The sequence below is a fragment of the Dermacentor albipictus genome, chromosome 1 (assembly GCF_038994185.2).
Source record: "Dermacentor albipictus isolate Rhodes 1998 colony chromosome 1, USDA_Dalb.pri_finalv2, whole genome shotgun sequence".
Classification (NCBI taxonomy): domain Eukaryota; kingdom Metazoa; phylum Arthropoda; class Arachnida; order Ixodida; family Ixodidae; genus Dermacentor; species Dermacentor albipictus.
This window is the reverse complement of record NC_091821.1, coordinates 322,763,171-322,790,173: the sequence shown is the minus strand read 5'-3', so window position 1 is coordinate 322,790,173 and position 27,003 is coordinate 322,763,171. Positions and strand designations below refer to the sequence as shown.

Sequence of the window (27,003 nt, the reverse complement as noted above, 5' to 3'; positions counted from 1 at the left end):
ACAGTTGCATTATTATCATGATTAAAATGTACAGTGCAACATGATGAAGAGAGAGAAAGAAGGTGACACACAGTGCTTCTCCCAGTCAAAAAAAGGACCATTGAGTCCAGTTCAATCTTTGAATGGGACCCAACTAAGTTGCAATTGGACATCATAGGAGGGCAAAGTTCCAATGGAGCTTCATGCAAAGTCCAGATAGTTCAAATTGGGCATCATGAGAAGTCTAGTTGGTTCCATTTGGACATTGTTAGAGCTTGGCACGCCAATTGGTCCCAACTGGGCTTAACTGGATGTCACTAGATGAGTAATCTCGTGAAACAACAAAATAGTTGATAATAATAATAGCAGAATTATAATTTTAGTTTTGAATAAAAAGATCTTTGAACTTTGGTGTGATCAATGGAGAGAAGCATTTACCTTTCTGTGAAGTTAAAGATTTCTCTTGAAATTTTACTAATTTCTCATGAAACACTGGCACCACTTGGTAAACCAAATATTGCTTACACATATAGCACCTGACATCTATCTCTCATATATACTGAAGTGGTGAATGTTGGTTATGTCAGTGAAGAGAATGTGTCCTGGTATGGGTATGCTTCTCAAAAGTATATTCAAGTATATTGGTTTCATGTCAAGCTGGAAGCCCATCTAGGTTTTTCTTTTTTTCTTTTGTTTTGTTTTTCATGCTGGTCCCAACGAGTCCAATTCAGAGACCAATTGGGTCCAATTGGTCTGTTGGATTTTTCCAAAGGGTGTCCCAAAACACAATTGGAAATGTCAAATTGGTTCGAGCAGCTTTTATTTTTTGCTGGTCTGCGTCGTCTTCTTTCACCGTCTATTCACACTGCCCATTTTAATCATACACCCGAATTAATTAACCCATGTAACGTCTTTCCGATTCATTTTTTTTTCTTCTCTCTCTCTCTCTCTCTCCCCCCGCGCTTCGTGCGGTGAGCATGCAGAACAGTAACCGAAACAACTAACCTTGCACGAGGAATAGATTGCAAGTTTCTCAAGTTTTTTGTTAAGCGGCCAGCTCTTCACTTGGGCCTTTTTCTGCGCGATGCGTTGCAGGTTGTTTTGGCGGTTGGGTTCGCCACCCGACGATCCTTGCTGGTTATTCTGGCCCGGCGCCGCGGCCGCGCCAGCTGCAGCCGCGGTGGACATCGCCTGCAGAGTCCGCTACGATAGAAGCAAGCGTCCGATTAGTCAAGAAAGTCGGACGATTCACGTGGACAGCTCAGCACAACCCATGACAGCCGACTAGGAAGTGAAAACACTTACGCTTCCTCAGCGTGGCCCACAAGTTTTACGTAAGTGCTGTCGAAACATAGGAAGGGCTAGCGTATATTTGCAGCCGTTTAGCATGGAGGAGTGCAGCACTCCACCTTGTACCATACGCTATCCACAGAGGGAAGAAGTCATAACGGCTCTCGACAGTGGGGTGAAGCACGAGCCCAATGTTTACATCGGGTTCCGGGGACTGGTACCGCAAACTTCGGAAGCTACGCTAGGTCGCTAGGCGCCTGACTTGGCTAAAGTTAAGCAAAAGCAAAAAGCCGCCGAAGTGCTAAGCGCTGGGTTCCCCATTGGCTTAAACAAAAGGTGGCGCCGCAACACGGCATGATTCTTCAGGCAAAAAAAAATAAGCAACAAAACTAAGTGTTAAATATTATAGTAAGAATAATGAGTATTTTTATGCCGCAAGCTTAAACTAGCTACAGCAAAAAATAGCGCGTAAATAGTGTTATGATCCCAACGGGAGGTAGCGCTGCCATACTGCCGTTTATTCAAAAATTTGGGCGCGCAATTGCCACGATTACAAATTTGGGAACCTGACCGTTTTTTACACGTAACGTCCTTTGTAGGCGATATGTCGTTGTATTTAAAGCGGGTTATCGCGCACATACACTAGCTGTATTTATGTGCACGCATTCAAAATTTTGCACCATACGGGTTTTAAAATTTTCACTTTTTTTTTTTTCAGCCTGTTCTCACAATAAAGTTTATTTCTCTCTCTCGTTTACGGCTGCTAATTGTTATGCTTATCCCCTTCGTCAAAAAAGCAACAGAAACACCGGGAACTCAACAAATAGTGGTACTTTATTCTATGACATGATGGTGGCGGGAATGCCCTAAATACCACTTGACTGATGGACCTAGACATCTCAAAAAGCGCCGAGCAACTAATCCATCAACTGCGCCTTTTTACGGGGTATACATATATGTTATGTTTTTTTTTCTTTGCCGCCTGAAAACGTGTAATACGGCTGTCACACGGGGCACTCCTGATCGCGATCAAGCCCGATCCAGATCAAATTCTCGGTCGCGATTGGTTCCTTTGCGCAAGCTGCGCGAGGGAGCCAGTCGCGGTCGAGAACTTTGATCCGGATCGGACATGATCGCGATCGAAAGTGGCGTGTGGGCTTGTTCCAGGCAACGACGATGAGGCTCAAACTGTCGAGGACAAGGTATAATGTACATGGTAAGCACGCGTGAGTGGGAACCCTTTCCAGCAAGAACTTCGTGGGCGTCGCCACAATACCCTCTGAAACTCCCTGGTCATTACTTTTGTACTCACGTGCAACAACCCAGAGGGGAGATTATATATATATATATATATATATATATATATATATATATATATATATATATATATATATATATATATATATATATATATATATATATATATATATATATATATTGTAGAAAGAGGCGACATAAGAATGCTAAAGCCGACGCCCTGACCCACTCTTCGCACGTGGCAACCAGCTTGCATACATGGGATGATCGCGAGAGATGGGAAAGGCGCGCCATCAGAAAGCATGCTTCGTTTAGGGTCTCTTCATTAAAATAAACGCTACTACTAGATGACAACAATCGCGAACGAGCTACAAATATTTTAATTTTATTATCACAATCTATACGGGGAAAAGAGGACGATAACGAGAGAAATTCGTGACAAACTCCTAGTACCAAATATACCCAAGAACATGCATCCAGGTTACAACGACGGCAGACGCAAGAGTAGAGCAGAGAAAATTATCCGAAGCTTTGGGTCAGACGACAGAGCAATCTTCGTAGACGCGGCTGAATACCCAGACAGAAATAGCTATGTAGCAGTAATCGTAGATCACACCCCAAAACCCCTTAAAAGCGTATCAGTTAATACCAAACATTCCGAGACCGCAGAGGAGGTAGCCATTGCACTAGCATTGGTCTCCACGAATGCTCAGTACATCATAAGCGATTCTCAAGCGGCCATTAGAAATTATGCAAAAGGTAGGATCTCTCCTGAGGCATGGCACATCATCAGAGTCAATGAAGCGAAGTTCTCCGATGCAGAGAAGAACGGCAGGCAATTGCTCTGGTTCCCAGCGCATACGACTCCAGACATTCCCGCAGTCAATCTCAACGAGGTAGCACACCGCGAAGCTCGAGGTCTTACTCGCCGAGCTGAGCAAAGAGTGACTTCCATCGGTCAGGAGAACGCGGAGGAGGAAATCTGGAGAGAAAAAGATATATTAACAAGATTTAGTGATATTACCAAATTCTATCAAAATCGGAGGCGAGTATTACCACCGCCTCACACTAAACTGAACAGAGCTGAGTCCGTTACTTGGAGGCGACTACAAACAGAAACTTATACGAGTCCCGTGCAGCTAAAAACTTTCTACCCCGATATATACGAGAGCGATATGTGCAAGCTATGCAAGTCTGTTAGAGCCACCCTTCAACACATGTTGTGGGGATGTGAAATATACCAAAATAAAATGGCAGTCTCCCCAGAAAATCTACGGGCGCGGTGGTCGGCCGTGCTGCTCAGCTCAGAACTCCAAGACCAACTTTGGGCCGTCCAGCGAGCCAAGGAAGCCGCACGGGAGCAGCAGCTCCCAGTGGCCATCTAGGCGGCCCCAGGCCCGGGCCTCCCAATCGCCGGATTCCAAATAAAGTTATCACATCATCAATTCAAGGTATGATACGGCACGTTTCTGCTATTTCTGAAAAATCAGCACACCGTGCAAGTCTGTATATGCGGACAACTGACGCAGGGTGTGCAGGCGACAACACGCAAGCGGCTGTCTGCAGCAAATCAACACTTCAGCCAAGATGCGACGCGCCTAACTTGCTATAGCGTGCTAACTTTCTTGCAGGCTATACGAACAATGGCGCACGAGAACGCCTCGAGCAAACACGTCTCGCCGTGTGTTCTGTGTACTGCGTAGAGAAACACAAGCGGTGCACGCAAGATAACATCTAACATCACATCACGACTGTCGTAGGCCGTCGACATATCACCGCCAAGTATTGTCAATGAAAGCAAACAACACAAGAGGCTTAGCTTACATCGATTCCCACAGTGCGTGGGATCTGCACATTTTTTTCGTATCGGTACAACCCTCTGCCTACCACAATAATAATTATATACCCACTAATGAGAGCAGGTCCCCCTGATAGGTTTTTTTTTTTTCTGGGACCAACTAACGCGCTAAAATATTCATGTCTTCCTTTGCACTTGCACTTGGAAGAATGATAAAGTGTGAGTGCGTTCCAATGCCCTTCTGCTGTAACGAAGAAAAAAATATTGCACGTTTTACATGCACCTTTGCTGTTTCTGCATATGGTTACCATGAGTTAGTGCAAATATACTGCGAATAAAGAGAGAGTTCGAGTTATACGTACCCATTTCCTCGTGTACCGCAGGCTTGGCAGCATAGAGGTTGTGAACGGTGATGAGGGCGGTTCCATGCCAGGATCCATGTCAAGTGAAGAAGGGTCTCCGGTCACGTGCTGAATGCGCTCCAATCTGCTGATGGTGTGCGTACGGCAACCATTTCGAAGCTTGTCCGCCCCACGGAACCCTTTCGCTGCCAGGTACAACGTTCCAGTCGGTGGTGGAGAGGATAAATTGAAGCTGCTGAGCGTGACATGCAGCGAACCACTTATTACTAGAGACCACGCGGTGGAAGCAGGTGGGCTACGTGTCCATAAAGAAAGGGAAAGAGAGAGACATTCGACAGGCAACGGCACTATTTTTGCTTCCCAGTAAGGAGCACGTACTATAGCTCAGCCCTCAAAGAAAGGATAGTCGGGTTCTGCGGTCGTAGCACGATGACGGCCATTGTCTGTTGATGCCAGTAAGTTCTTCCTTGACTCCACCCCTCCTCTTTTTTTTTCTTTAGTTCCCTTGGATAGAACGATGATTCGAAGCAATTTATCGACTCCTGCTGACTCACAGCGCTTGCATTGCTACGTCGTATGGCGATTTCGAAGAGAAACTGTAAGCCACCAGTGCAGCCAAGATATACTCTCCCGGATAGTACAATGAAGGATAGGGCTCGTGTCAGTGAATAGTGAGAGAAAGGGAGATAGCTCGCCCGTTGTGTTCCACTAATCATTCGGCGAAGCTTCTATTCAGTTTGTATCGCACGGAATGCAATTAGAGGCGGGAAATGGAGAGCCCAGCTTCCCTTTTCTGGTGGATGACGCCCCGCGACATATATCATCGTATATCACCATATCCGAGTACCGCAACGTCTGCAACGGCTGCAATCACTGCCGTAGAACAGAGCAGTGACTGCCTTTACCCAGTCGAACCACCCCGCGAATGTCGCCCGGCGAACTGCTTCACTGGAAAGGGTCCGGAATGCAACAGGTGTCGCACCGTCGAGATCGATGTAGCGACCGCGTTCGCGCTCCGTCTGTCTGTGCTTCGACGTTGCGCATGTTTGCGGCGTCTCTTTGCATGTCTAGCACTTGCGTTTTAGGCGTCGCACCATCGAACGATGTGTGTCTACCCAAGCCTAATCACAGTCATGTCTAGCCACCGACATAGGCACAGCCGTCATATACCTGGCCTAACGATGATTGTATACTTAAATATAATAATTACAGCTTAATCAAAGGTCAACCAAGTGAAACCAAGATTTAAGCAGGCTAAACCAATAAGTTGCACATCCAGGGTTAGCTGAGCTAAGCCGCAGCCAATCTTTTATAAGCGGTAATTTGCTAAAATTTTAGAGCTCCGCGTTGCGCGCAAGGTTTGTTCCTGTAACTACCCACAAACCCCGCCCCGCCTTCTACCGCCGGGAATATTTATTTATTCCACCAACATGGACATGCTTATTTGTGCGACGGTGCTGTGGTGGAAAGGAGGAAAGAAAGAAAAATGGAAAGAAGGAAGAAAATTAGGAAATATATATATATATATATATATATATATATATATATATATATATATATATATATATAATAAAAGGAAAGAAAGGAAACAAAAAAAACACTAAGCAACCAAACTAAGAACTAAATGTTGTTGCCTACAGCTTGAAAGTTAGCATAGCGAATAGATCCTTTGAAACGTTTATGCATATTGGTTGCAATGTCTTGAACTTATGAATAGGGCATGGTCCTCTGTATTTTCTTTCTCTTTCAGAATGGAAATTTGACTGCAAGATGTAGAGCTTAAGTTATCAAAGTTATGACCTGGTTTGCTGAAATGTTCGGCGACGGCTTTGGGAAGCTTCCTAGCTGTCTTCATTCTACGTTCATTGATTGTCCCGTTTCACCTATATATTGTTCATATAATTTTTTTCTCCTTTCCTTCCTTCTTTCTTTCCTTTCTTCTACCACAGCCCCGTCGCACGAATAAGCCTGTCCAAGTTGGTGGAATAGATAAATGTTCCCGGGCGGTAGGGGGTTGGTGTATACATATATATTCCTCGAGCACCGGTTTCTGCCGCTCCTTCTCTTATCTCTTTCAGCGACGCGATAGCCCACGACCACCAGCGAAGCAGATAAGGTGCTGTGTTGACACGCCGGCTGTCACACGGCCGTTGACGCGTGGCTGACAGGCGGCCGTGTCCCCGGCCTTGCGCACAGCACTCCTTTATTCTCAATTCTACGCCCTCGATCGCCGCTTCGCTCGTTGCCGCACGTATCTGCTTTCGCCTTTAGAAGAACACTGTGCCGAGGAAGTCGTATGTCGCCTTGAAAAAGACAAGTCCACTTGTCAAAACGTTGGCTCCAGCTTTCACCCTGTTCTCGTTTTGCTTATCGTCTTGAATTTCCACCTGCCGCCTTCCCCCGCTTTTCTCTATAGGTAACAGAGGAGCATATTCCCGCGATCTACCCAAAATTGACAAAAACGCAGTCCGTCGCATGGCGGCAGTTACAAACTAGGTCGTATCGAATCCTGCGCTCTCGCAAATCATACATCCGGATATATATCAAACGGACAAATGCAACAAATGTGAATCCGGAGCCACTCTGGAGCATATACGAGGTCTGTTAGAAAAGTATCCGACTTTATTACTATTATATTTTTGCGATCACCTGATGGATATGAAACAACAGTGCTTGCATCAGCCGACCTTGAACCTTCGTGCGCATGAATTTTTTCCCGCCTGCCGATAGCGTCAGTCGCTGAGACGCAGCGTTTGAGTGAGGTAGTGCGTAGTGATCTCGTCGGTTCTTTATTGCAAGGAAATTGGCGGAGCGACTGGAGTAGCGCTACTGCATCAAATTTTGCCAGAAACTGGGCGACAGCTAAGTGAAAACCATTCGGAAGATTCAGACGGCTTTCGGTGACGATGCTATCAGCAGCACACATATTAAAGAGCGGTACAACCGGTTTAAAGACGGCTGCACATCAGTGGAGAGCGAGCCACGCTCCGGTCGGCCATCAACATGCCGAAATGATCATTGCCGAAGTGAAAGCTGTGGTGATGAGCGGGACCGTCGTGTGACTATCCAAGAAATTGCAGAAGAGGTGGGCATCAGCACTTTTTCTGCACATTCCATTATGACCGAAGATTTGGCCTTGAAGAGAGTTGCGGCGAAATTCGTGCCGAAGCTGCTCACGGTGGAGCAAAAGCAACTTCGTGTTGAAGTCTCACAGGACATGCTGGATTCCACAAACAGTGACCCCGACTGCATGAAAACCATAATCACTGGTGACGACTCTTGGGTGTACAGGTACGACCCGGTAACCAAACCCCAGCCGTCACAGTGGAAGCATTCCACGTCACTAAGACCAAAGAAGGCCCTCCAAGTGCGCAGCAACGTCGATGCTGACTGCTTTCTTTGACTCCCGAGGTGTGGTACACCACGAGTACGCACCACAGGGTCAAACAATCACCAAAGAGTACTACAGCTGGGATGTCATCCGACGCCTACGTGCTGCTGTGCGGCGTAAGAGACCGGAGTTGTGGTCAACAGGAAACTGGCGCATCCACCACGACAATGCTCCTGCACATTCCTCGCACTTGAGTCAGACTTTTCTGGCGAATATGCAAACTCCTTACTCTCCTGATATGGCCCCCTGCGACTTCTGGCTGTTTCCCAAAATCAAGAGGTCATTGAAAGGAGCGCGATTTCAGGCAAGAGAGGGCATTATGGCTGCAACGACAGCTGAGCTAAACTTCATTCCGAAAGAGGCCTTCTCGGAATGCTTCCAACAATGGCAGCACCGCTGGGAGAAGTGTGTGGAGTCCCAAGGAGACTACTTTGAGGGTGATTAGGATTTCAGCACTCCAGTTATGGCAGTTTTTTTTTTTTTTTTGGTTCGGCCAAAGGTTAGATACTTTTCTAACAGACCTAGGTCTGTTTCCATAATACGAGCTCGTATTATGGAAATGCCGAGGGATAAGTAACAATAACGAGAACGCGTCCTCTAGCAACAGCCTTCGCACGCGCTGGGAGGCCCGGCCCTCGAGGATCAACTGTGGGCCGTCACCTATAGGCGAGGCCTTTGGCTCTCCCCACCAACTCGCTGGACACACAAAGTTATTTCCTCCTCCTCGAACTCGAAGTTATATATATATATATATATATATATATATATATATATATATATATATATATATATATATATATATATATATATATATATATATATATATATATATATATATACCCCACGTTTTAGCATAACATTTTCCTAGATTTGGACAAACTTCTCTTTTCCGTTTAGAAGAGCGACGAGTAGGGCAAGTTGGGCGAGGTTCATGATTAGCGGCAGCGTAAGGGACAAGGACGAAGCTAAACGACAAACACCGCCCTAAACAAGGCCTAAAATCTATGGATCTAGGAAAATTTTTAAGGGCTGGCAGCACCGAGCCATGGCGTTTTATCTTAACACCCCTGCCTTCTTATTTTCATTTCTCTCTCTTGGCGACAGCAGTAGGCTTTTAGTCAAAGTTTCTTCGTCGAACTTTTCACATCCAGCAGGGCCATAGAAAGTGTGGGCGAGTTCGACGAAACTAGTACTCTACAGTAAATCTATACCGTAGACGAAACCTCAATGTCGCCCCGCAGAAATTTCTACAAGTGCTTCATCACGCATGTTTCCTTTCTAGTACAGTGAAGAGCTTATGTAATATACCTATAAGTCATGCACACAGAAGAGATGCCATTTGATGTAGCACATCAAGAGCATAACGAAAAGGTCATGCGAGTACAGCATGAAGCTACAAAGAACACCCAGACAGGTTTCTCACAAAGAAAGCTTTAAATTCGCCCTCGTCCGGAGACCAGCTGAACCCAGGAACAAGGTCCTTTCCGACACGGTCGCTCTACTAGGGGTGTGCGAATATTCGAAACTCTCGAATAATGAATCGAATAGCGTCCTATTGACTCGGTCTTCGAATCGAATAGTCACTATTCGAAAATTCCAGTATTTCTCGAATACAAAATTTTCGAGTATTTCAAAGCGCCAATTGCGCGCAAATAAATATAAAATTGAAGCGAAAGTATGGTGAATTTTCAGCCGCCTGAGTATAGCGAAGACATAAAATATGAAAACTTGCGTAGTGGAGCAGGCTACGTCACTTAGGCAGCCTCACTTTGCAGGCTGTACAGCCACCACTCGCACTCTCTGAATAGTCTTGAGCATGCGAATAAACTACTTATTTGCTCCTGATGCTCCATACTAAGCGATTGTTCATAACGTACTCTGTAATGACAGAAACTTGCCAACTTTAAAAATACTGAAATGTGAACATTGTTTTATATTATTGTGATAACGGCTATTCATTATTCGAAAACTATTCGTAATTTATTCGATTTGATTAGAACTAGATTCGGCCTCAAAAATCACTATTCGCAGGTACGCTCTACCATCGCGTACGTGTTGTGTTCATGTGCTTAATATTACTATTATTTTTTTAATTCGTTCTTCATTCTTCTTCTAACCTTTTTTTTTGTATTCTCGAGATACTTAAGCGAAAACGACTAGGTATCAGCACTGTATTTAGAGGAATTAGATTCCTTTTGACATCTTCAGTTCAATATTAATAAACATTTCGACAGAAACAATTCCCACGATGAATGTCGACGTTGATGCGATTAACATTAATACAATGTATAAGGACACACCATAGTGTGGCCAAAGAAACCGGTCATGCATGAGGCGTGTTGCAGGCGGGGCTCCTAGCTCACGTTTCTCTCTGGACACGTTGCGTCACCTAGCGGCGCCGCCGCGAAGTCTGGGCGTGGCCTCCGACGTGCGTGTCGCGCCGATGCGTTCAAACGCCGAGAATACTTCCCTCGCCACCCGTACGCATTCGTAGCGCAGTGCTAACGCATCGCGGGATATTCATGAACTAATAAGGTGCAGGTTTGATTCTGCCCAACACCTCTCAGCATAGAGCGGCGCGCTAGAGGTTAGATATATAGACCGTACTCCCTACTTACGTACATACATATGCTGAATCTTCTTTGCGGTGTGCGAGGCCGCCCTCACCAAGAACATTGGAAGCAGCAGCAGCTGGAGTCGTTGGCGTAAACGAAATACTATTTCATGGGCGAACTTTACGAAACAACTTTAACTGCGCGCATAATGAAACAATAACAGCATTCGACATACGTTTGCTCATGCTACAATCGTCACAGAAAGCTCGCCGATTAACCTTGACGCCGGCGATGAGCGTGCGTGCGCTTGCCGTGGCCTGAAGCAGCCCCCTTGATCGCGAGCTCCGTCGACTTAAAAGCCTTGGCGACGCATGCGCCAAGGTGTGCAGAGTACCGGGTGGCCTGGTTTGCCACAATCACAAATGTGTTGTCATGTAGCAGTGGCTGCTTATCGATCGATGTGTGTGGCGAACAATATATGGATCTCGGCAATCCCCACATACATACATACATACATACATACATACATACATACATACATACATACATACATACATACATACATACATACATACATACATACATACATACATACATACATACATACATACATACATACATACCGCAAACTGGGTGAAGTTCCCCGTGAATGTCAGTCAGATTAATAATAACAGTGAAAGAACCACTCGTATTGAGTATCACTACAATGATGCAGCATTTAATATATTCTTGGCGACACAGGACAAGTTGGGAGCGGAACGAAGAATAACGTTCGCCGAGCCTTTCACATGCCGAATCCTCCGGTTACTTCAAGGGCAGCGCCTGTCATGTACGAACTCTGCGGGCTACATAGGAAAAGGATGGCCTCGGCCACTTCTTTAGGTTGGCCGATTCGTCGCATAGGTGTGAGTGCATAGAAGGTCCTGCGGCTCTCCTCGGGCAGCGTGTCGGCCATCGGAGTCTGCGTCAGCGACGGCAGCACGGCGTTGCAGCGGATGCCGTGCGGCGCCAGTTCCTGAGCTGCCGTCTTGGTCAGAGCCACGACGCCGCCCTTCGAAGCGGTGTACGCCCCCATGCCAGACAGCCCGGTCTTGCCCAGGATGCTGGCGATGTTCACGATGGCCCCATCAGTGACGCCGGAGGCGGTCATGGCGCGCGCGGCTGCCCTTGTCACGAGGAAAGTGCCCTGCGGGAACCGCCAAGCGAGACAAGCGATTAGAGAAAGGCACGCAGGTTAACCAGGACGAGCCGCTTGACCACCCTATGTAATTTATTTACGCGAGTTATTCACTGGGTTTAACGTCACAAAGCAACACTATGGGGTTGTTAGCGTCGTTGTTAGCTGACGTTCTCAGTTTTGGGTCCACATCTCGCCATGAACGAGTGCAAATTCTGATAGCGTTAACTTTTTTTGTAATTCGGCACATCCGAGCTTAATGCGAGATATGCGCTAACGCTTATCAACGATATTAAAGACAGTATTTATCAACGTGTATGTGGATCGCACCACAGATTGTCTCTTTTTTTCTGGAGCAGTACATGGTTCAGTGAAATAAGACGCTCCCCTCGTTTCCATCACTACATATACAGTATAGTAAGGGGGGAAGGGGGAATGAATATATTCACCGACGCGATGACCGACTAAGCAGCGACGGATGCTTGACTATCGCGCGCCTCTGGCCACTTCCTCGCTGCCGTCGTCGTCGTCCGACCAACAGTAGCAGACCCTTCGCCGTCTCGTGGCAATATACTTAATTGTGCAGTGTAATTTATAAGCTGCATAGCGCTACACAATACAGTAACAAAGCAGAGAGACAGAATGACTTGAAAACTTGACAGAACATTAAAGCATAGAAGATAAAAGCTCAAGACAGACAGAAAGTACCAAGATGCATTGGCGATCAACAAGCTACTCGTCGAGAGGCCTATATAGACTCGATTCCTGGCCACGGAGACATAATATGGAGTAACGAGAAGTGCGTAAGTCAGCGAGCTCTCAGAATTAAAAACAAAAAAAAAATACGCCCAGAAGCACAGCTAACTTACCACACTGTTACCCAGCCTCGTTGGCTGGGTAACAGTGTGGTAACAGTGTGGCTGGGTAAGTTCAGAAGGTGGCCAAGTGTAAGCCTGGTTTATCCGCTGGGTATTACATGGCAAGTTTCCTTTGGGGATATTTTTGATGTCTCCCCATGTATAGTATGAGATGCATTGAAATGCGCCCGCCACCACAAGTTGGTCTCTAGTGCCCTCTGCCAAATTTTCTTCCGAGAAGAGCTCGGCGAAGTCCTCGTGTCTGTTCTTGATGTTCAGAACGATGATGCTAGCCTTCCCTCTTTTCTGGGGGAGGATGCTGACTAATTGATGGTTCCTATCTAACCTCTTATAATTATTCTCCTTGACCGTGAAGGATTTAGCCACCAGTGTTGCAACCCGGGGATATTCCAAATTGTACAATGTGTAATAGCCTGACAATATGACTGGGCGTTTCCATATTTCTTGTAAGCATATTACGTCGGGAGGAATTGGTGAAATTTGGATATATCTCTGGAGGGCCACCGCAAGTTCGTGAAACATGCGGCTGTTCCACTGCATCATTTCTAGATGTTCAGAATTAAGTGTCTCATTAGTGGTCAAATCCGATACTCTCGTTGTCCGTCACTTCGGACGCGTTTGTAGTGCGGCGACAGGCCAACTATCTCGGGTTTGCGGCAGGGCTAAAGCTGATGCGTTTTCGCGCCTCTCTCATAATGCTAATTAGGGAGTCGTTCACATAAGTTTTGAACTGCTGGAGTTCGAATTGTATCTGTTGAAATTGTTGCACTTGCTATTTTGCTGTGTTATTTGCTGTTGCATTTGTTGCATCATGCTTTGCACTGTGGCCTCCCAGGCTGGAAGGGTAAGGGGGTCACGAGTGGCACGGGGTCGCGTTGAGATTGGCATAAAACAGCGTTTTATTTTTTAAAAAAAGTAACTGTAGTGTGAACGCATTTCGTCGGACACTTTGAAAATTAATATCTCGAAAATGGTGCAATCCTGGAAATTCGTTCCAAGTGCCTTGCGAACTGACTAGCTACAATTCGCAGATTAAAATATGTGCCGTGAAATAAATAGTAAAAAGTTAATTAGCGTAATTATGTTAATGATTCAATTAGGTATTTTGATTTCTCATAGAAATAATGTCTGTCTAATCGAGTACTTAGATCAAGGGTTAAAATTGCTTTTGCTAGCTGCACAGGCAAATTTTTAACATTTGGTGCAGCTAAAAAAAAAAAGCCCTATATACAAAACCCCCTTTCACAATGGATGATGATCAAAGGCAGGCTACATGCATTTCACTATCAGAGGAAGCCATTACACAAAGTTCCAAATCACCTAACATTGAGGGTGATAAAATTTTTAGTTGCTTCAAACAGCTCTGTAATCACTACGAGGGCTTCCGGTGAGAGCGATGTGAGTTTTTTGTATAGTGGGTATTGGGGCGCTAACCTTGAGATTGACCCGAATTATTTTGTCGAAGGCTTCATCAGTCGTGTCGACGATGGGTGAGAGATCAGCTACGCCAGCGCAATTCACCACAATGCTGACTGGAAGCGACTCGGTGTCCTTGATATCGGCGAACAGCTTCTCCACAGATTCCGTGTTGGCGACGTCCAGGAAAGCTTCCTTGTGAGTTGCGGGGCCTTCGAAGAATGAAATATGGTTATTCGTCGCATGTATTTGTTAATTACACAATATTCATGTAGCTATACAGAGCAGAGTAGCTACAAGGATGCGCCTTCTGCACGCTCTGAATATGTATGCAAAACGATAGTACTTGGTCTACCGAATAAATGCTTGGTGAATTACTATTCCCACATTGTCCAGCCACGATTCAGAAGTCACGAAGCAAATAGCTAAGAGCAACGGGCCACACTGAAAAAAAAAGCTTTTTGTTAAAGCGAATTGCCATCTCCATAGACAGCATATGTAGCTATAGCATACAGACACAGACATTTCTTAGACAAGCCTGCAAGTGTAAGGCCAAAAGTCCTTAAATTGTTACGAGCACTTTGCTAGTGGCCGGCCGCCTTCGCTAATGTTATCTCAATGCTCAGGATTGTACGCTCCGAACAACTCTAGCTTTACGTAAAAAGCTGCCCCGTGGTTTGTGAACGGTTGGCCCCTGCCCACAGTGCCGTTCGCGTCTGCTCTACTGTCCGTACCGTAAGTCCAAGCTGTGCTTACGATTATTCATCACGAACAAACCCGCAACCTTCAAGGCTCCTGAAGCGCACGACGGGTAGGGTTGCAGCTGGGCAATTTTCCAACTGGTGCACAGCCGGGCTTCTTCCCCTCAACGAGCAGGTTGCCATTTCGAACCCCGCACTGGCACGCCATCTGTCGATTTACCGGTTCTTCCTAAATGACACTTAATAAATTACATCACAAGCGCACCACCGGGCGTTCATATAGAAACAACCGTGAACTGTCGCAAGCGGGTTCATTTCTAATTCCTTAGGTCGTTAATTGTCGCGAAGCTGCATGCAGTGTTGTCCGAAGTTGCGTGACTGAGCGCACCATACTTTCACATTTATTTTTATTCGCAAGGGAGGAAGACGGAAAGGGTGCGCGCCGTCTTCTCACGCGTGCAAAGCCTAGCTCGGGGAATGAGCGGAGGAGGTGGGGGGGGGGAGGAGGGCAGGTAAGTGCGCATTTCCTCTTTACTCCAGCTGCAGCGGCTTGAGCGCGGCTGCACGCGCCCTCTCTTGGAGGCAATCTGCGCTGGGCTCGAAGGTTAGCTGATCTGAGAGAGCTGATGGCTTCGTGTGCGCCGTGTTCTCGATCGAGCGCGTTTAAGCGAGAGGCCGCGCGGAGCGGAATTCGCTCCCCGCTGTCGCCGCTCTTCATCACGCCGGCTTTCCGACGCCGAGGTACTAACCGAGGTCCGCGTTCATTGAGTGAAAGGTGTTCGTGTTTGTATGTGCGCACGTGACAACGTGCTCGTTAGTTTAGTCAGTAAGCGGATGTTTACACCAGTTTATGCAGCTGACAAAACGACCAACCCTACTTCGTATAGCTGTCTAATAATTTGCTCTCGACATCAATTCTTCGCATGTCGGGAGAAACTGTGACTTTTTCTTCTGAGCTTTATACTCAATACGCGAGTCCGAAATTCCGGGTTTCTCTGATAAGCCTTCACAATGGCCACCCACTCTCGGCGCTAATCGCAGCAGGTGGCACGTCCACAATGGGCCACATGCATAAAATAGACGCACATGTTATGTTTGTTCTCCTGCCCTCATACAAACTTGAGCTCCCCTAATTACACACACACATATATATATATATATATATATATATATATATATATATATATATATATATATATATATACCAGATCCTCGATAAAGCCTTTCAATAAATTTCAGTCGTGCAAAGTTAGTAGTACTCGGCGTATCACCATCAAAAATATTGTTTTCATTTTGTTTGTATATTCTTTTAATACATTACTTATTTTGCACGCAGTACACACGACATAAGCATACGTACGTAGTCGTGCACATATGCACGTAGAATATGAGTAACACACAGTCACTTATGCACTATGTGATATCAGCCTGAAAGATCACGCATCATGCATTGTCAATGCGCTACTGCCCAACTACCTCTCTGTGCACAACGCGCATGTCTTGTCAACTTCCAAGGATAAAATTTATTGTGCCCCTGTCGTTACCTCTGATATTATATTCTTTAAATCAGGGTCCTTCGAATGACCCTGCTTGAATGAATGGATGTCATTGGGATACGAAAAATATATACAGCAACAACGATATATAATGTAAACACATGCTCATATCGTGTCGATGACACACAATTAACCGCTACACGTGTAATGTTTAATTGTGCAACGAGTAGTGTAAAGAGTACTGCAAGAGCGACTCCAAGCAACGCTAGCCTGCATAATAAAATTTTAAGCCAAACTCCGGCTCCTTTCCTTAAATAAAAACTTCCCCTCTCTCTTTAGTGATTTCATGGTTTGGTAGTGGAAGGAACCATTGAATGCAGTAGTTGAGATTGTCGCAGACCTAGAAATAATTCAAGTACTTAGTACTTGACAATCGGTACCTGGTAGCTCCTCTGCCACGATCTTAGCACCATCCACTTTGCGATCGGCGACGATGACTCTGGCTCCTTGGGAGGCCAGGGCGTGGCAAGCCGCCTTGCCTATGCCGCTGGCGCCTCCAGTCACAAGGGCGAGCCGACCTTGCAGGGACATGCTTGGCGTGCTGCTAACGCCGGTGAACTTGACACGAGATCTGCGGAATGCCCATCCACCTCGATGCGGACGCCCCTCCCTTTTCTTGTCAGTTGACAGGCGCACGCCTGCGTGGCGCGCTCCAGATAATATTTTCCGCAAAGGCCCTTGAACGATATCACAGGCGCTAGGCGTTCTTTGCGCGCTACTCAATGTATCCGTTTGGCTCAGTTGAGTAGATATCAGCCAATTGTCATTTCTGACCCATTTATTAGGGAAGGCAGCCGTCCGATGAACGAAAAGCTTTTTGAATCTAATCCCTGTTTCTGGTTCGTTTTTGTGAGCTTTAAAGAATATCGGAGAGTTCGACAAGTAAAGAAAGACACCGGTTACATTATAGTGTTGCTCTCGCTGGCAGTTCTTTGCATATGTTCCTCTCTTTTCTCGGCCAAAAGAATTCCTCCTTGGCATCGCCACGCGTTAGGAGGAACATACGAGCCGTGGAAAATTCACTGACCGTAGCAAGACCGTATAGCTCACGCCTACATATATACACTGTTCCGAAAAAGCGCTTCTCCAAAATTTTCACTGCATTCCTCAATACCTTCCCTCACAACGAATTGGTTATATGTACTGAAGAATGCGTTGATAAATTTTAGTGAAGTGTTTTTTTTTTTCCGGAATAGTGTAGGCGTGAGTACGAGCCCGAGGCTTTCTTGATCTGTTAGCCCCCGACGTATCTTACTTCAACACCTGGGCGCCGACTATATACGAGGGGGGGGGGAGGTATGTCCAGGGCCCGACCCCCCCCCCGCCTCACTGCGATGCCGAAACCTACACCCCCCCCCATCCTCCTCACTAAACGTGTCATTACCTGAGTTTTGTCACCCACATCATTTGAGGTTTCTTTTGACTTGCCTCGACCTATTCACTTAAGATTTTATTGAGGATAGTGCATCATTGTTGGCGCGGACGTACAAGGGTTTTAATTAATGCGGCTGCCTCATCCGTATTTATTCACTTCAACATTGTTTTAAATTTCCGCTGTAAACACCGTGCACATAAACAATATATTTAAATATATACACCACAAAGTTTATTATATTATTAAGGAGAAGGAGGTAGCTAATTAACAATGATTTCTAAAGGTATGGATAGCTTATGCCTAGAGAATGAATGTGTTGCTGTATGTTCACCTCGCTTCAAAATGTTCTGCGTGCTTTCTTGACTGAAAAAAAACCTGCAGACTTTAGTGAGCCCTTCGGCAGAATCTTTTATCAACGGCGTGTGAACTGCACGTGAGTAATAAGTGTCTCAGTACCGCTTCTCTTTTCAATAAGCAAAGCTAATGACACGTGAAAAAATCATTTATAATTTACAACATCTATTAGGGATGGAAACATCGTCACTTGCATGCAGAGGTAGTAAACAAATATCAGGCTTTACCAATCAACTATCATGCACCAAGATAAAAAAGAAAGCAATGCGTTACTCGAAGAAAACCTTTTCCAGTACAGTGGAGTAGTTGCCAGTAACTTTTTCGTTACTGAAGTTAATTAGGTAATTGTAATTAATTATCTGACTCGAGACGTACTATCCTAATTATCAATGTGTTAACGAGGCATTTGTAGGCACAGCCAAGGGACATCCAACTGTGGTATTTTCAGTGATGCACAATCGCGTACTAATGTTTTCCGACTGATCAATAAATTCTGCGAAATATGGCAGCGCCCTCGAATGGGCTCCTTCTGATTTAGCCAGAACAAACTGAAGGAAATAAAGAAAAGATAACTACCCAAGCACTCCGTAGAGATGGTTAACCAGCGAAGTTGAAACGTGCGGCCGCGGTGTTTATTACTGGGTTAATTCCGACGGTTCATTAAACGACGGCTTGGTCGGCTGCCGGATCCTCTGTACGCAGTTGCTGCTTGCGCTCGGCTGCCCGAGCCTTTTCTTGTATACCCGGGCTGCAGCATCGGGACGGCGTAGACGAGCTCGTTCCCGGTTCTGCTCGCGGCATTGCTGATCGGAAGCTGCCTGCTCTTCAGGAGTACGTATGACGCGTGGTCTACCCACTTCGGAGCCGGAGAGAAACTACTGCTCGTCCGCTCGGCTGCGACGCAGAGCAACGATGTCACTACTGGCGGAGCCAATCGCGCGCCTCTCTCGCTTTTTTTCCCCCGCGCATGCGCATGGCGTTGCGCTGGAGGAGTTTTCGGCGTACAGGTGACAGACGGAGGCACGGACGGACGAATCGGCTAGTCATATAAAGTTTCGCTCTAAAACATCGTGATCGAGCTAGTGCATTATCTGCCGCGCCTCGGCCGAAGTAACACATCACATTTAGTGTTAGTTGGAAACAAGCTTGTGATAGCTGTTGTCTTAGCGTTGATAATGTGCACGGATGGTTATTTATTTATTTTTTTTGCCACATAACCTATCACCACGAAAGCGAATTACGTTTTGTTTCGTCCCAGACGCCATGTCTTTCTCTAATGAACAGAAGGTAAAAATGACCCATGCCTTGAGAGCTGCAAATGACAAGAGGTAGGCCGCAAGTATACAGTGTTTCAACGAACACATTTAAAAATCTTTAAAAATTGCCTGCGGCAGATATCGAAATTCTAGTTCGTGAACTAGTCTACTCGAAGCGGGGGGACAATACTTGCAAAAAAAAAATGAGATGCAAAGTCGACTAATTAATGAACGTTCGCTAATTAAGTTTCTAACTAATTAAATTATGGCCCATATTGCAATTTACAAATTCTAGTCATGGAGCTCGCAAGACGGATCTTGGAACGAATTTTCAAGATGACACCAGTTTCGACATATAAGTTACCGAACTTTACGGAGAAATGCATTGGTGTTCCAGTTAACTTGTTAACAAAATGTCGTTTCATGCACTGAAGCACACAAGTAACTGGAACACTAATGTATTTCTTCGCAGAGTTCCGGAATCAGGGTGTCTACCAAGTCCAGTTTGAATTGTAAGGAGCAATATCTATTTTATTCAAAAAGAAAGCAGGAGGAAGGTGTTAGTAAAAAGCACAACGAAAAAAAAATGGTAAAGCCTATTCCAAATTGAATTGAACATTTTCAAATACGAATGAAAAGGAGATGCATACAGAAGTAAATATTTTCGGATATGAGCTATTTCTATCAACTGATAGCAAGCTCACCGGTATGAGGCCTGAACTTTGTCACAACCAAGATTATCTCTCAGCAGCTCGGAAGTCAGCCTCAACAGTCCTGACATACTCTCAGCCCGCACACATTTTAGTGTTGGGTTTCGCTGCTTTAAAGAGTATTTTTTTTTGTTTGGATGACTGTGGCAAGAGACGGAGGTGCACGCGTGAATAATTAAGGAATACATACCGTGTACCATGGCAATTGCCCCTTCCCACGCTTGTTATGCTTCACCACGTAACACATCTGTACTGGGACAAAGCTATCTTTCGGAGACTCGCATCACGCAACGCGCTATGCTTTGCGAGCTTCGAAGCCAAGTGCGAGAATTACAAAGGCGGATTCGCTACCATTCCTGACAGCGGTGAATTCTTTCAATAAAAAACACGGCACCGCAAGGCAAGACGCTAAATAGCGAACGTAGAAGCAGCTAGGCCTAACGTTGCCGTGGTGGTGGCTACGGCTGCCGACGGATCTGCTTGCGAGAGTGCCGGTTCGAAGCGGCGATAATCAAAATGGCGGCGGTGGTGGCTTTGTTTATTGCCATTTCAGACCTGCAGTCATGGCAATATACATTGACTATATGGAGTACGTGGTGGTGCCGCGAAGCCGTGCGAATTATCGCGCACGTCCGAAAAATCGGTCGTTGACTACTCTGGCAATGCCGTGCCACGAAACACCTACGCCGTGCCTCGTGCCGATGACACTGCGTCAATGACGATTCGTTGCGATTACTCTTCTACTGGAGCCAGCATTAACCCTACTTTCGTTCCCTTTCAATAAAATTACAGCGAGTTTTCCCCGAGTATTTCCAGACTATTCAAATTCCCTGAGAATTCATATGTAGAAACTGGTGTCGTCCTGAGAATTTGTTCCAAGTGGCTCTGCCTTGCGAAGTCCACTGCTAGAATTTGTAAATTGCAACATGGGCCATAGGATAATTATCTAAAAAGTTCATTAGTGAATCCTTGTAAATTAGTCGATTTTACATTTCAATTTCTTGTGCAAGTAGTGTCCACCGCTTCGAGTAGACCGGCTCATAAACTAAAATTGAGCTATCTCCCACAGGCAACATTTAAAAAATTTTGAAAGTGTGGCAGTGGACCAAACGAGTCGACTATCATCAGAAATGATGAAGACCTGGGACAAACCACAGCAGCAGTTTCAAGAAACAGCAGGACTCCACATTTGAGTCCCAGCCTATGCACGGATGTTGTAGCATTTATGGCCTCAAACCCTCATGCCAGTGGCGTACCAACTATTTTTCGAGTGGGGGAGGCAAGCCATCTCTCTCTCTCTCTCTCTCAATATATATATGTGTGTGTGTGTATGTATTGGAAAGTAATCTTTGCAGCAAGTGCCACCTGGCATCATTCTGCCGCCGCTACTCTGTTCGCATTGATGCCACGCCAACACCCTGCACATGATTTCCCCTTTGACTTCCCTGCAGTACATGTTCGTTTTTCATATGCTTTACCACAAAGTCCGACACGGAGGGCTCCTTTCATAGGGAGAGGAACGAGCTGGTGCGCAGCGCGGGTGGGAGGGAGGTTAGGTAGATGCCACTTTAGTGGCCCCAGACCAATAAACCATAACACGTTCTTATATTTAATGTGGTAATGACATGTTGATTTGTTGGGAAATACTCATTGGAGATCATGCGGAAGTTAATGGTCCCGACTGGGCAGAGAATGCATACTCAGAGCGGGCCCAGGTGATTACCCGATTGCCACTGCAATAAATAAGGCTGAAAAATGCGTCAGTGAAAGTTATCTTTGTCATAGACAGATCATACATTATGAACCATAACAGTCTAGTGTTGCCAAGATTTTAGGAAGCATGTCACTGAAGCAAGATAAAACAAGTCACTAAAATTCTCGCTAAAACTGTGAAGCAAATTTTAAGAATGTTGGTGTTTTGAAGCAATCTAATATAAGCTAGCGTGAAGTAAATAATTTACCTAGACATGTCATGTTGGTCTAATCGTGCAGCTGAAGGAAAACAATGAATTTACCAACAGAGTATAGAGGGCTTTAGCTTTAGTAATGTACTTACTATAAGACATGTGAATCTCGAAGTTTAGAATATGAATAGTTGGTGTGTAATATTTATTCATATTCAAAAATTAACCATTTGGTATTTTCGGGTACCAAAACTAATCAAATATATCGCAACAAACGACTGTACAAATCGGGGTACTGTTCTCCACCTGCTGAACAAAGTGCCGCAAATTATAATTATCAGAAGTAAAACAGCAACAAAGTTTTCGAAGCAATGCAGAAACAAATTGGCAATGCAGAAACGAATCGGCAATGCAAGCTTTGTTTTTGGTTCTGCAGTGGAAGTGTGGTGCTGGTTAACGCTCCTTGGGTTGCATGGAATGCAACCAAGGAGCGTTAACCAAGAATGCATGGACGTAGGGACTGCCGTCGCCTTAGGACAATTTGTACACTTTAAGAAAAGTTGACACCCTTCGGGGTGTATATTTGTTGCACAACAATAATCGTCATCTGTCTTGCCCGGATTTCCTATCTTTAACGCTGCGAGCCCGGTACTTCTAAGTCACGAATGGCATGCGCGTTATCAGCACGACAGAGCATCCTCGACAGGAAAGTAACGAGCGCAGCGCTTTCAAGAAAGAAAATGCAGGCAAGACATGACGATTATTGTTGTGTGGCAAATATACACACCAAAGGGTGTAAACTTTTCTTAGAGTGTAGTGCAATGTGCGCGTTATGCAGAAGGTTTCCTCCATTTCCCATTAGCATCTCATTTTTGCATTTCAATTAGAAACTACAAATAATTTATCCTATGCTTTCAGTTTCTTCATCATTTGTTGGTTTCACGTGGTTCGAACTAACAAATATGTGCGAGTGTCCTTACAGAAAGGGTGCCCTTACAAAACTGGGTCCCTCAATTCCCCTCTTTTCGTCCAATACTTGACAATAGGGTATATTGTGTTTATGGCCTGCCAATTAGTCTTTCTTGCAGCCTAGTGATGTAGAAACTTTATCTCTTACGTTACAACCAGTGATGTTTTTTTCTTGTAAAAGGCTCTGTATTTTGTCTAGGGCACACAAATACCTCCTTAGCATTTTATTTTCCCTTTCCATAACTTCTGATATGTTTTGAACTATTTATTATGTGTTTTTGAAAAGTTAGTCAGTTTCAGATGCCTGTCATTCTTGGAAAGCTTGTTTGCCACCAGGCTTAAAGCTGTCAAGCGGCTACTCGTGTAGTTCTTTGCAAGACTGTTGTGATGTTCTGTTTAAAACGATCTTAATTGTACACGATAGTTGACTATCTAGTCAGTGCAAGCATGTTCCTAACTATATTTAAACAAATATTCCTGCTGTAAATATGTGTGTCTGCATTTGTCTATTCAATATCCGATACTTACCATTCGTATTCGATTCGCATTTGAAAAAGTCGATATTTAGTCGCCTACCTCTATTATTTACATACTGGTTTGTGACAGCTTAAATTTTGCATCATATTAAGAAACGAAAGCAATATTGTGCAGTCGCTCATGAACAAGCTAAGCTGTTTCGATATTTACACATTTTTTACGTAGTCGATATGTCTTATTCGTCTGATGTGTTCTAAAACTGAACATAAAATTTACTTCACTTGGTTTTGATAAATTAGTTCTCTGACAAGCTTGCCAAGTGTCTACCAAACGATGGATTTAGTGACACCGCTGAACCCACAGAGTTTAAATGCATTCAAATAGATTTTGTAAATAATAAAGAAACTTCAATTTTGTGACCACGTTGTCAAGGCTGTGATGACCACTGTGCTGTGAAGCACAATCACAGTGTGCAGGCTACCAATGTGAAGGCAATCGTTGGTTCATAATGCAAAAAAGGGGTTAGGCATGCAGACACGGACACAAGAAAAGAGAAGTGGACAACACGATGGTTTATCATGGTCACGGAGCTTATGCACTGTACTGCGAGTTTTGGCCACTTACATGTGGCTTTTGAATACCAAAGCATGTTTTTGAAGGCCATTTTCCAAGCAATCTTTCATACTTATAAGTCGTTAAAATACCGCCAACTTTTCATTCAAGTCACTAAAATGTCACTGATTGCTAAATAGCAAATTTTGCCGTAAACAGACAAAAAGTCCCTAAACCTAGTGTCAAAATCGCTAAAATGGCAACACTGATAAAATACCGGTAAATTATAAAAACAAATTTGATTTTGTGTTTTCAATAATGGTTAGTTTAGACAGCCCCGACAAACACGGGATGATGCCTGTGATGGTAGATTAAACTTGTTTTGGACAGCCTAGCAATAGGTTTCCCAGCAATGCAGGCTTGCAAGGCACACGCCGCAAGTGCCTCAAGCACCGCAAAGTAATCTGCTTCAGCACGTGGACGCAAGGCCCGAAAGTAGGGAATACGTAATAAATAAATTGTACCTATGCGAGCCCAATTCTGAGAGAAAACTTGGTCTCAGCTGTTGAATTTGTGCAGTGTGCAGCCGAGATGCCGTATGCCATGGAAGCGAGGGAAAGCATGGGAGGATGAACTGAGAAGGATGGTGGCTTGATGCACGCCGTCTTCCCGCGTGCCCAGTATTGGAGTTCCCGTTATCAAGTGCGAAGATCATATAGCGGAGGGCAGGTGATTGCGTGTCTTCTCTAGGCGGGCCGTAGCTGCGCATGGCTGTCCGCAGTGAGGCGAGAGGCAGCACAAAGCATTCGCTCCCCGCTGCTGACACTCAACACGTCAGCACTGCGACAGCAAGTGCTTGTGAGTAAATCTGTTAATTTTTGCCTATGCATACAACAGCATGCTTAATTTAATTAGTAATCAAATGTTTACTGTAATTTACATGGCCGGCGAAACTACGAACCATACTTTGTGTAGTTGTAGAACAATTTGCTATCACAATCAAAGCTTCGCCTTTCGGGTGAAACTGAATTTTTCATTCCGTGCACTTTTAGCATGCAAAATTAGCAGGCTGATACAAAGGTAGCCACGCAAGAGTATTCGATATGAGCAGTGACACTGGTCGCGTACAGCACTAAATTAAACGGTTTGAAGTTTTAGAATAAAAATTTATGATCAGCGATGTGGCTACTCACAACTTCAGAACGCTTCCTGAATTATGTTTTTTATTATTTTTAGGTTCACCTTGGTGGTATCCATTTTTATATTCTGCTAATTCTGTTGAATCACTGTTTCCTTTAGCTTGTTCAAAGATGAACAAGGGCTTCAATTTGGTGTTCCGATCACCTCTGCATTGTATATATAGAACACAAGAAGTCGTCAAGTGAGGCACAATACCTTCCAGCGCATGCCTGTCCATGCTTCGCTTGGAAGGCCTTCCGAGGAGCATGAGACATGTGAGTGGGCATTAGCCAGTTGAAATACAGCATATGAGCACATTAAAGTATCTCTCTCTCGACCAGAAACGGCCGAGAGAAGCACGCAAATACAGGGTATCCTAGCTATCATGGATCCAGTTAAAAGCGTCATTGTTTATGTGGTCGTTGTGGCGTCTTTGTGCACATTTGCAGAAAAAATGTCCAGATAGATGCTCAAGCGTGTAGAAATGCTCGGTCATGTTCACCACTGGAAACACTGTGCTTTTGACATTTGAAGCGTCCGAAATGCCTTCACCCAACACGAATGTTCACTCCGGAGGCAAGTAGTAGCAGCGGATGAAACCAATTATTTATTAGCAGCCACATGAATATGCCTTCAATATTATTCTACTTAGCAAACTAGCCTTAGCAAACTAGCTTTTAATATTTTGTACATTTCTAGCTAATACAGTCGAAGCTTGGAGGACATAAAAAATGGATATAACAGGGTAAATCAAGTATTTCTCATCTACAGCGTGTAACAAATATATGCTTATGACAAAAATCGAATATGACGAAGGTAATTTGGTGTCAGATGTGACTCCAACAAGCCTGGTTCAGGCTGTTAAGTCTGAACTAGGGCTTAAGCAGACTTGTGCATATTACAGTAAACAAGAAACCAATTACAATTACTTCAACCAAATATTTAATTGATCACAGTTACAATTGCTGCCCCATTTAAGTAACTAGGCATTACTAAAAATTAATAGGCTATGTTAATGTTACTTTCCTGACAAGTTTTATTAATATTGCGTACAGTAAACATACAAAACGAGCTGGCTTGGATCTTTCAGTGGATCATTGCAGCCATTTACACACTCTTTAACTTCACTAACAATTTTTACAAGATTTTCATCGCTCATCTCTTTTCTAAAGTCATCAGCAATGACACTGAAAACTCGCTCTATGTATGCGCTGGAAGGAATGGCTGCATGTAGCGTATGAACATTTTACACATGAGATTGTGGTAGCACAGTGCTGCAATGCTCGTATCTGGATCCTCAATTAATCATAGAGGTTCATTGTTGTTGGAGCTCGGAAAAGACGCTCCTGGTAGGCAAAAGCTAAAAAACATCATATGCAGGCGATTTCCTGGCAACAACTTCCCAAGTGGCCATCTGTATGGAGTCGCAGAAATGCCAGTTCAATTCGTTGGCCAACTTTTGGTGGAGCTCTTGCCAGCCCCCTTCACTTGTTAGCAGGAGAAGGCAGCAGAAGTTTGCGTTCCTCAAAAAGGTGGCTAAATCTTCAATGTAATTAAAAATTTACCTACTTATCTCTCAGCTTCAAAATACTGTTTCTATTATATTTGCAAAATAAGTACATGCGAGTCACATATTATTTAGACAGAAACACGTTTGCTTAACAGCCAAATACTTATAAATCAGAGACTGCAATTTGTGAAAAATTGAGTAGCAACTCTTAGTGCCTATGGGTGTCATTTAAAAGTGCCCAAGAGAGGTGTACAAAACACCGGTTTGTGTATCAAAACAAGCGCATCCATGAGGCTGCCACACTGGACGACCACAAGAGTCCTACTGTAGTTCCTGCTAAATTGAAGTACTAAAACC

General features: G+C 44.7%; 2 protein-coding genes across 3 annotated transcripts in view; both read right to left on the bottom strand.

The window, feature by feature from the left end:
• The window catches only part of Gcn5 (Gcn5 acetyltransferase), a 44,872-nt gene extending 43,284 nt beyond the window's left edge, over positions 1-1,588 (bottom strand). Inside the window, exons 1-2 of the mRNA XM_065453264.1 lie at positions 1,285-1,588; positions 985-1,182 (exon numbers count right to left, since the gene is read on the bottom strand). Coding sequence (XP_065309336.1) covers positions 985-1,167 — 183 coding nt within the window. The 5' untranslated portion in view covers positions 1,168-1,182; positions 1,285-1,588. The remainder of the gene's footprint in view (positions 1-984; positions 1,183-1,284) is intronic.
• Positions 1,589-11,323: 9,735 nt separating this feature from the next.
• LOC135919433 (estradiol 17-beta-dehydrogenase 8-like) lies at positions 11,324-17,015 on the bottom strand. 2 transcript variants are annotated; one of them, XM_065453259.1, is made up of 3 exons: positions 16,741-17,015; positions 14,122-14,315; positions 11,324-11,818 (listed from the first exon to the last, which is right to left on the bottom strand). In XM_065453259.1, exons 1-3 carry the CDS (start codon positions 16,889-16,891, stop codon positions 11,417-11,419), a joined length of 747 nt encoding a protein of 248 aa, XP_065309331.1. In that variant the 5' UTR covers positions 16,892-17,015; the 3' UTR covers positions 11,324-11,416. The 2 variants fall into 2 exon arrangements, with proteins under 2 accessions (XP_065309331.1, XP_065309333.1); XM_065453261.1 differs by lacking the exon at positions 16,741-17,015 and adding an exon at positions 14,860-14,984.
• Positions 17,016-27,003: the final 9,988 nt, after the last annotated feature.